The 10000-nt window shown below is 53.1% G+C and overlaps 3 protein-coding genes across 7 annotated transcripts in view; 2 read left to right on the forward strand and 1 right to left on the reverse strand.

Moving 5' to 3' along the window:
- LOC126574974 (arfGAP with SH3 domain, ANK repeat and PH domain-containing protein) overlaps positions 1-4158 on the reverse strand; it is a 12004-nt gene extending 7846 nt beyond the window's left edge. The window contains exons 1-2 of one of the 5 annotated variants that reach the window (XM_050235420.1): positions 3953-4158; positions 1653-2523 (exon numbers count right to left, since the gene is read on the reverse strand). In XM_050235420.1, coding sequence (XP_050091377.1) covers positions 1653-1778 — 126 coding nt within the window. In that variant the 5' untranslated portion in view covers positions 1779-2523; positions 3953-4158. Of the gene's footprint in view, positions 1-1652; positions 2524-2825; positions 3701-3952 lie in introns of those variants that run through there. The other 4 variants (XM_050235421.1, XM_050235418.1, XM_050235417.1 and 1 more) reach the window with 4 other exon arrangements.
- A 293-nt stretch (positions 4159-4451) lies between these two features.
- Positions 4452-9295, forward strand: LOC126576384 (E3 ubiquitin-protein ligase ZNF598). Its single transcript, XM_050237637.1, has 6 exons — positions 4452-5253; positions 5354-5499; positions 5777-6088; positions 6157-8131; positions 8207-8404; positions 8494-9295. Exons 1-6 carry the CDS (start codon positions 5038-5040, stop codon positions 8740-8742), a joined length of 3096 nt encoding a protein of 1031 aa, XP_050093594.1. The 5' UTR covers positions 4452-5037; the 3' UTR covers positions 8743-9295.
- Positions 9296-9505: 210 nt separating this feature from the next.
- Positions 9506-10000, forward strand: part of LOC126575861 (zinc finger protein OZF-like) — a 1570-nt gene continuing 1075 nt past the window's right edge. Inside the window, exons 1-2 of the mRNA XM_050236848.1 lie at positions 9506-9691; positions 9770-10000. The exon at positions 9770-10000 is cut by the window's right edge and continues 858 nt beyond it. Of these exons, the coding sequence (XP_050092805.1) occupies positions 9572-9691; positions 9770-10000 (351 nt within the window). The 5' untranslated portion in view covers positions 9506-9571. The remainder of the gene's footprint in view (positions 9692-9769) is intronic.

Genomic DNA, 10000 nt, shown 5'->3' on the forward strand with positions numbered 1-10000 from the left:
CTGGTTACCAGGGCGTACCAGGTGCTGCAGCCGCAGTCGCATATGCTGTGACAGCAGCAACAGCAACAACATAAGAGAAACCAGTTCCGCAAGCCATACATACATACCGCGATGGCTGCTGGAGCCGCCGCTGCTTTAGAGCTGTAGATGGATAAGGGTCAAGCCACGTGGTAGTGGGGAGCGGTATGATGACCTACAGATGCAGAGGCCCTCTGAATGGCGCCACTTTCCGATCGGTTTTTTTGTTGTTGCTGGCGTGTTGCTATAAATAAATCATAAGAGCAACAGGCATGTCCTCCAGCCTGCCGGACGGACGTACAACATCATGACCTAATGTGCTGCGAGCGAAATAGAGGGCGGCTGCCCCGGGGGGGCGTGCAATCGATTACACTCAAAATGCAGAACCACCGCCCTCCAATGCTTGATATAGTCCTCCTTCATTGGAATGTTGGAAGCGAAATCAAACCGAACAAAACGCGCGACAGACCGACGATCAACTTCTCTATCTAGCTGGCTGTCGTGTGCTGTCGAGTGAGTGCACGTCCAGGAGGATGGCCTTTCCTCCGTATAAGGACTAACCACCACTACCAGCGCACTTCCATAGCGTGTCCGCCACGACACCATTTTCGTCGCTCCGACGGCCAATTATTAATTCTAATTTCATTTATTCCATTTGCAAACCCGCGTCGCATCATTCAATCATGCACGAGACGCCCGCTCACATTGTTTAGGACAGCACTGGACAGGCGAGCGAGCGAATGCGCGCCCGTCCTAACAATGGACCAGCAGCTCCCTTCTCTCTAGCGATTCGGTTGATTCCTGTGTCTCTGATGGCATGGCGGAGTCACGGAACAATTCTACCGGCTGGTGGTGTATTGTAATTACAAAGACACGCAAGATGCTCCCGTGATATTCTTATTCGCGATGCGGGTGGTCATTTGCAACAAACTCCGTCTTTGGGATCGAATCGTTGTTCATCAACAGATCAGTAGGCGTGTGCTTTAGCAACTCAAAACTGCTGATGACATTAGCAGCAGTCTGCTCGAGCTACTTGGATTGTGCTTCACATCGAATTCCACTTGCCTGATGGCAAACTGTTGAATTCCAGAGCCGATACATTGCCACCCGGGGGACACTGCTTAAAAGAGACGTGTTAAAATCAAAGCATTTCCCTTATCATATGCGTGCGTGCACGTCGTCTTCGTGGCGTTCGCGAGTAGTAGCCTCAAAACATATGCAACAATGTTCCTTCTCCCAGGGCCTGGTGGCCAATGTCTTGATCTGCCTGTCTTTTGCACAAAGAGTCGAGGCGACGAGAAGCAGTCACTGCGTGGCTCTGACTGAGCACCGCGATGAACCGATGATTGGGTTGGGATGGTCGCGCGACGAGGGTAGCGCGGCAGCGGAAATAGACAAGTTCATATATGGCCATGGAATGTCGTCCGCTCTCCGTCGCTCCGTGTGTTTCGTGTGTCTTCGACTTCGACGTCCGTCCCGCACAAGGTGAGCCGAGGCTGACTGGACTTGAATGGAACCACCGATCCCCGATCCCAATGCCATTCGATGATGGACGAGAACCTGCAATGCATCCTGCCTGCAGGCGCTCTCCACCCTCTTCCTTCCTAAAATCTCAACGACGATTCGTGGCTTACCTCTTCGAGCGCCGCGATCGTCTGCCGGCACTGGGCCATCCGGGACACGAAGGTGGAGGTCGTCGGCGAGTTGTAGTCCTCGCGCGTCTCCTCCAGAAACTCCGACACCCCGATTAGTTCCGGCATGGTGGCGCGTTTGCTGTGTGCTGTGGTGATGGCGAGTTGTTGAATCAAATTTGCTGCTGCCTCTGGAAGAGACCTTTTCCCTTTCTCCGGCGCTGGATGGAATGCGCTGACCCTGGTGTCCTGTGGGGTTTGTTTGCTTGATGATGGCTACTGCGATGCGATATTCTAACACGAGTTGCAGGATGTGATCGTCCAATGGACGACGTGTAATCTTAGCGACCGATCACCATCATTCGCGGCGACTCCAACACACACTTATGTACGCACGCACGCGACCTTGGGGAACACTTCGTTGTCCACTAATTTACACCAGCAGCATCCTCCCCTTTCTCGTGAGCGTGGAATGGGGAGCTTTACGGCGCGCCCTGGAGCAGAAGAAGACGCCGTGCCTTATGGCTGGTGAAGGGACGACGGCGAGTGTATTTTCCGGTTTTTTCTTCGCTTTGCACTTTTCACTTTCACTAGCGCTTCGCTTGGGGCGCTGCAAACCAACCAGCCGAGACGACGACCTAACACACTCGCCACTAGTGCTGCTGCTACTGCAGATCGGTGTCGTTATGTTCCATAATATCTAAAAATACACTCCGATCCACATTCTTCGCTATTTTTACATGTGGCAGCGGCGGCGGCGGTTCACACGGTTGCGCTCACGTAGCTGACACCTTGCACTTACACTCCGATTAAAGGCGGCACGCAAAGACTCGCCTCGCCGTTTGGATTCCTGGTCTGGAAGCAGCTACGGAAACTGAATGTTGGACGATTCACAATTACATGTTATATACGCAGGCCAGTAGCCAGTGGCAACATCACACACAGCTCACTAGGATTCACCAGTAACAGCAGCAGTGGCAGCAGCAGCGCGTTTGACGATTGTATGATGATGACTGCACTACGCTCTACTGGCTAATCAGCATGACCCAATACACACTGCTGGCTGCTGCCTGCTGCTGGTGGTGCACACGGCCACCGCACGGATGGTGATGCTGCGAGATGCTGCTGTCGCTGGCGCTGCTACTGCGGGTGTGCCCCGCGGTGAATCATACGCACAGAAGAATCACCGAAGAATCACACACTTCGATGAGTCGCCGCCGTTGTCCCCTTTTCACAGCACCGCCACCCGATGCCCCCGACCCGAAACAAACACGACCAGCAGGCCAACTATGATTTATGGCTGCCAAAAAAAAAACTAGAGCATAGAACTTTGCTGATGATCCACTCGGATGCACGGTCGCAACCCCAGAGAGAGCGAGAGAGGAACCATCGTTTTGGAAGGAAGGATCGCCAGCCAGCATCAGCTGTCGTGTCGTCTCACCCCTGGGCAAGGGTTGTCCGTGTGCCTTTTCGGGGAGTAACGGGAGAAATTACACGGAAGAAGGAAGACCAACGAGAACCGATAGTCCAGGGAGTGAGTTTTTAGGAGTACAAATATGAGTCAAAATTTCACCGCGACAGAGAGAAAAATAGAGAGTGGGAGAGCATGGCGCGACAGGAAGAGCTTGTTGGGAGGCCAGCAGATAAAGAAGACGACGCGAGAGAGAGCGAGGGACCCCAGCGTGAGGGTGACATAAACGGGAACGGAAAGCGGAATGGGGGGGCCGGAAAGGATAGATTTTTTCCCCCGCTGTGCCTTCCCTCCCTGGACACCACTGGAAGATGCTGGGTTGTTGGCCTTCCTTTGTCCTGCAATTAATTATTCGCGAGACGACACTACAGGGCGGTCGGCCTCCTAGAGATCCGCGCTATGCCTCCTCCAGTGGCTACCAATGGATTGTGCAAATAATGATGCTTCTGCTGTTGTTTGCTTCCTTCGTTCCGGGGCTCCGGGGTTATTGCTGCGCACTTCCTACCACCAACAACAACAACAACACAACACACAGCAGCCCCTCACGAATGATCTCCCGGGGATGTCCCGTTTTTCGCTCGCTCGCTCGCTGTTCACACCCTGCAAAAAGGACGGGGTGTGGATTAATCACGGTGGCTGCTGACGAGCCGATCAGAACCAACATCCGACGGGAACCACCTAGCGCAGGATGCTCCCGTGACGACGACGGTGAAAGCGTTTCGGGGTCGTTGTCGTTGTCCGGTGACGCGCTTCAAAACACTTTGCGCACTCTATTAATACCCAGAACCGATCCTGTACCAGGATTCACACACGGCGCTCGGGGGTTTCTTACGTTTTGGAGTCGTCCTCGCGTACGCGCGCACACACGCCCTTCCTGTGGCCTTTATCTGCGGACCATTTTGCGTTAGAAATTCACGTATTTACGCCTCTTCGGGAAGGAGGGAACCATTCGCGGAACCGTGGTGTTGTCACCCTCTGGAAAGCTGGCGTTCGGTTTTGCGACTCGCTCGAACTCGCACACCACGCATCATCCCCAGAGCATAAGCAACGCGATTGGCCGCGGCCAGTGTGGCGGGGCGATAACTATCGCCGAGGGGTTCGTTCTGGAAGCGTCGGATTCCGCCGGAAGTTTGCTTAGCATTTCTTTCGCTGCAAGTTAAAAAGATGGGAGAAAGGACGATAGATTTTTCAAACACACCATTCCGTCCGAAAAAGGACTCAGGAGTTTAATTGCGCGATCTTACCTGCAAGGGAACCACGACGCAGTGCTGAATGGCAACACGGTCCGCGAGAGAGCTCGCCATCTGTCATCGTCAAGGCCACGAAGAGCGAGAAAACGAGAGCAAAACGGAGAGGAGGAAAAGAGGCAAAAAAAAGGAGGAAAAAATAGAAAACCGACCAGTTGTCAAAATCCGCCCGTGGCTCCTTCGCTTTTAGCTGCCGTTCCGGAGCGCTCCAACACACAAGAAAAAAAGGAAAACGACGACTCCATTTCGCCGATTGCTACGACGTCCTGTGCGGCCATCGAATCGTGCCCTGTACAACCAGCCGTGTTCCCGGTGATTCGCGAGATTGCGTAAATCGTGGTCAATCCCTTTTTTGACCACCACCCGCTGCGAGCGCTGCCGACGTACCACCGATAAGAGGATCTTTGCCAAAACGAATAACCTGCCCCCCACCAACGCCAGCACTTCCTGTGTACGTGTCGCGCCGTGTTACCTGTCGCTTCGTACGCCTGTTCCTGTACGTGGTCGCCGCCGTCTTTGCTTGCTTTTTGGAGTGAAAAGCACGCCACAGCAACAGCCACCACCACCGCGAGCGGGCTGTGTGGAAAAGTAGGCTTTGTGTCGAGATTCAGAGAAAAACGGAAGCCTTTCTTTGTGGCCAAACCCAAACCACGGCCCCCACCCGGTAAGCATGGCCAACAACCAGCGCCAGCGAGCTGCACCGCGACCGGAGAAAAACGTTAGCGAGTCCGAGGGCGGGGAATCGCTGTGTGTCGTGTGCTTTAAGCCGATCGTCTACTTTGCGATCGGCGAATGTGATCATCTGTGTTGCTACGAGTGTTCCACCCGGATCCGGGTGCTGTGTCGCCAGAATGATTGCCCCATCTGTCGCCGCGATCTGTCCAAGGTAACGGCCAGCATTTCACAATAGTCCACCACCAGCACACACCACCTTCCTGCACTAAGCTAAACTGGTTTCGCCGCGAATGCCGTTGTTTGCTTTTTAGGTTATCTTTTCCAAAGTGCTGCTACCGTACCAGCAGCTGGAAACGAAGAATCGCAGCGGGCTGTACGACAAGAAGTATCGCATCTGCTTCACGGAGGTTGAGGTGCAGCAAGCCTTCTTCGATCTGCTGGATAACAAATGCCCCCGGTAAGCCATACTGTCGCCGAATATCAACACATCGCTCGGTAGGCATTCACGGAATGCGAGTCCGCGCGCGCAAGCGCGCGCGCATCTCTAGCACATTGCGTGGGACGGCTGCCAACGACGGAAATGCATTAGGGTTGGCACCCACCCCGTGATGCCGTTCCTTTGCGCATGCATCGTCGGCAACTCGCGACTGGAACGGCTCAGTTTTCTGCGCAGTTTTGCGTAAAATGCTGTGCTTCAAGCATGAGCTCACGGTTCGGTACGAAATTCTTTGCAGATGCGACGAGAAAAACTTCCCCAAGTTCGAGCTGCTGCGGGAGCATGTGCGCAAACGGCACGAAATGTTCTACTGCGACATCTGCACCGAGCATCTGAAGGTGTTCTCTTCCGAGCGGCGCTGCTACAATCGTCAGGAGCTGGCGCTACATCGACGCAAGGGCGACCCGGATAAGGTCGGCCACCGGGGCCATCCGCTGTGCGAGTACTGCGATACGCGCTTCCTCGACAAGGACGAGCTGTTCCGGCATTTGCGCAAGGATCACTTCTTCTGCCACTACTGTGATGCCGATGGGCGGAACTACTTCTATGGGTAAGTTACCTGTTCCGCTGTCTGCCTGTGTGTGATCTGACGGATGATTCTCCTCTTTTTCATGCCAGAGATTATGCCTCGCTGCGGGAACACTTTCGTTCGGATCACTTCCTGTGCGAGGAGGGCGACTGTGAGCAGGAACAGTTTACATCCGTGTTCCGATCGGAAATCGATCTGCGGGCGCACAGGGCAACGGCCCACGGTAAAGCGATGAACCGGGAGGCTAACAAGCAGACGCGACGGTTGGAACTGGAATTTTCGTACGCACCACGCCATGGGTTGGCCCCGGGCGGTGCCAATGCCGGACCGGGTGGTGGAGACCACCGTGGTGAAGGTTCTGGGGGCAGAGGTGGTGGTGGTGGTGCCGGAGGCGGTAGATCACGAGGTGGTGGACGTGGTGGAGGAGGTGGTCGTGATGGTGGTGGCGGTCGTGATGTTGGTCCAAGCATGACGAACCATGATACGCAACGGGAATTCGATATGGGGCTACCGGACAACGAAATCCGACAGCCAAACCACCAGCAGACGATCCAGCAGCACCCAAAACGGGTGATCGATGCAACCAGTGAGCAGGACTTCCCATCGCTTGGTGGTACGGCACCGAATCCGGTGTTCCGGCCAAGTAACCTATCGATCCGTCAGCGAGTGTATGGGGCCGCTGGTCTTGCGCGGACGAAAGAGAACTTCCCGGCGCTCGGATCGGAAGGTGGCGAAAGCACTGGACCGACCAGCTTGAACGAGGGCTTCAGCAGCAAAATCACGGCTAGCTCCCTGCTAAAACCTAGTCAACCATCCAGTGGTAGTCGAGGGGTAGCCTCGGTTGTAAGTGGTGGTGGTGGTGGCAGTGGTGGTACCAGCATGATGATACACGTCTCCAATCGTCCACCATCGACGAGTGCACCGGGCAGCAAAGCGAATGGAACAGCAGGTGGTGGTAAACGAAACCAGGCGGCCGATTTCCCGGCCCTGCCCGGTTCGTCGAAGCAGCCGGGATCGTCAGCAGCCACCGGTCGCAAAATGGTGGTCGATCCGTTCGGTGATCCGGATGATCGTACCGCCGGTGGCAGTGGGATGGTGAATCTGAACGCAATGTCCGCCAAACATCGCGCACTGGCCGATGACTACGTGTCGGTTTCGAGTGTTGTCTCCAAGGTGAACACCATCGCACCGAAGGACGCACAGGCAGCGGCCAAGAAGGGACAGGTAGTGGTGCCGAGCGTCAATTCGACGAAAGCCTTTCCATCACTCGGAGATGCCACGGGTGTGCCGGGTGCTGGAACGAAACCAGTCTCCTGGGTCGCCAGTGCATCGATCGCGACTAGCAGTAGTGGCCAACCGTCTTCCTCGTTTAACGTTTCTTCGAAAAAGAAGCCCGCTCCGGCACCGAACCTGAAGGATGATAATAGCAGCAGTAGTAGTAGTAGTGGTGGGTTTGTGAATCTGAATGCACTTACGGGCAAAAAATCGGGCGACAGCAAGTCAAACTCGAAACAGAAGACATCGGCGACCACCAACGCTACCTCCAAAATGGCCGATACGCGCAACAACAATAACGCCCAAACCACAGCAACCACGGAATCTGCAGCGAAAAGTGGTGCAACGAAAGATCGATCAAAGGAGGCATCGAAGCAACCGACGAAATCTAATGGAGGGCTACCAGGGTCCTCCGCCGGCGGTGGTAATCAATCAATCTCCAGCAATAACAACAACCAGTCGAATTCCAGCGCGGCCTCCAAGAGGATAGCAGGCACGACGGGAGATGCAACGCCAGGTTTCGGCAGTGAGTCTTTCCCGGCGCTCGGTAACAATGGACCGGTTGATTTTGCGCTCGCTGCCGGTCCTAAGCGTACTCCGCCCGGGTTTGAAAACGTGAACGTGAAGCGTGTTCCGGGACCACCGCCTGGTTTCGGGCATGCCGTCACGCTGAACTCGGTCGCGCGCAACACCAACAACATGACGTTCACGAACTCGAACGGCGAATCGTACAATATACTGCCCTCGTACAGCTACGCCCCGGTATCGAATGCCTACAAAAGAAATCAGGTACAACGATAAGATGCGCCGTTTGGCACGATGTGGTTCTCTTACATTCTTGTTTTGTTTTATCTTCATACACAGATCCTGGAGACGCAGTTCCACAAGTCACTGAAAAATCCTACCGCCTTTAATGAGTTCAAAAGGATGTCACAAATGTTCCTGGATGGGCAGTACAACGGGGCAGCCTACTACGAGCAGTGCAAGTGTGCGCTCGGTGATCGATTCAACGATACGTTCCCCGAGCTGATTGCTCTGCTACCGAACATCGCTAAGCAACAGGTGCGTAGACGCTTCACCAGGACCTGCTTTGATGTCATGTCAGATCAACTAAACGCTCTTCTTCGTTCGACGATGGTGTCCCTTTTTAGGAGCTGTACCTAGTGTACTGCCAGGACGAGAAAAACCGCCCAAGACCAGCGACCGGTAAGGGAAAGGGGGCGGCGGGCTCTTCCGCGAACCGAGTGTTGGAAGTTTGTCAGGTGTGCAAGCAAGTGTTGATCAGCGCCGAGCTAACGGAACACGCTCAAACCCACTACCTGGAGAATAACTTCCCGAAACTGGGCCGAAATGGTAACGACGAAGCGGGAGCAAAGCTCGGTTCCGCTTGGAAGAAGTGAGCTCAATATTAATAGGGAGGGAGGGCGATGTTCAGGTGAAGATGAAATTAACACGAACTTTTCGTATTGCTGCTTGTTTTGTATAGCGGCCGGTTTCAAGATAGTAAAACGGCAGATGTCTGTTCAGGTCGACCACCATAATGCAGCAACGAAAACAGGTTCTGTTGCAACGAAAACAGGGTTTCTTTTTCCTCTTTAGTACTCTTACTTTAACCACCGATGTTTGGATTGCATTGAAGGAATGTAACATGGAATTTTGATTACAGCGACACTCGACGAGTGATATATATTTTTTTTTGTTAAAATCTTTGTGTTTTGCCCTTGCGAAGAAGGGAAGATCTGCCAAAAAAAACCAACCCACCAGCGGGGTGGCAGAGTAGAGGCAGATTCGCGAGATTCTGTGAATAAATGTTCTTTGCCTCTTATTTGATGCTCATACAGGGAATGCTGTTAGTTCCGCAACGGATTTTTTTGCGTTAAAATAGGATGTCGTAGGCGCTTGTACATAACAATAAAGCGGAAGTGGAGGAAAATAATGGCCTTCAAAAGGTAATCTGGAAACTGAGTTTCTTTTATTCGTTGTGGAAAAGATTTTTGAAATTCTCTAAATTTTTAGCAGAAGTTTCCGAGTCATTTTCCGGCTTTTAATTTCAATTTTGACCACCAAATCGGTCTGCAGTGCACGCATTGTCACGCGCGTTTGTTTTGGTTTGGGTGCGTTGACACTAGCATGCATCTTAAGCAGGCCAAGCGATCGCCATCGGCATTACTGTAGAGTTTTTAGTGAATTAGATGGTTAATAGTGGCAAAATACAGACTACATCCAAAAATGGTGCTAAAAGAATTGCTCGGCATGTGTCGCCTTTGTTTAAAATCACACTCCAGCACGGTGCGGATCTTTTGCGACGATGAACTCGTGCGGAAGCTGGAGCTCGTTTTCCGGTTTCAGGTAGGTGTCGGTTGGATGTTGTGTCTTCTTCTTTTGACCCAAAAAACGCTAAATATATCTCATTTTGTTGTTTTGTAGATCTCACAGTTGGATTCATTGTCGACGTTGATGTGTAAAACGTGCTACGAGACTGTCATCAGTTTCTCCGAGTACAGTCACACTGTGGAGAAGAATCAACTCTACCTAGAATCGCTGTTGGTCGAGCTGCCGAAAGCAACCGAAAGCGATTGCTCGGAGGATGAAGATAGTGTACCACTCTCTAGGTTACTTGGACCGGTTGCCACGTCACCGGTCAAAAGTGACCACGAA

Source organism: Anopheles aquasalis, chromosome 3 (genome assembly GCF_943734665.1).
Source record: "Anopheles aquasalis chromosome 3, idAnoAquaMG_Q_19, whole genome shotgun sequence".
In the NCBI taxonomy this organism is placed as follows: Eukaryota; Metazoa; Arthropoda; class Insecta; order Diptera; family Culicidae; genus Anopheles; species Anopheles aquasalis.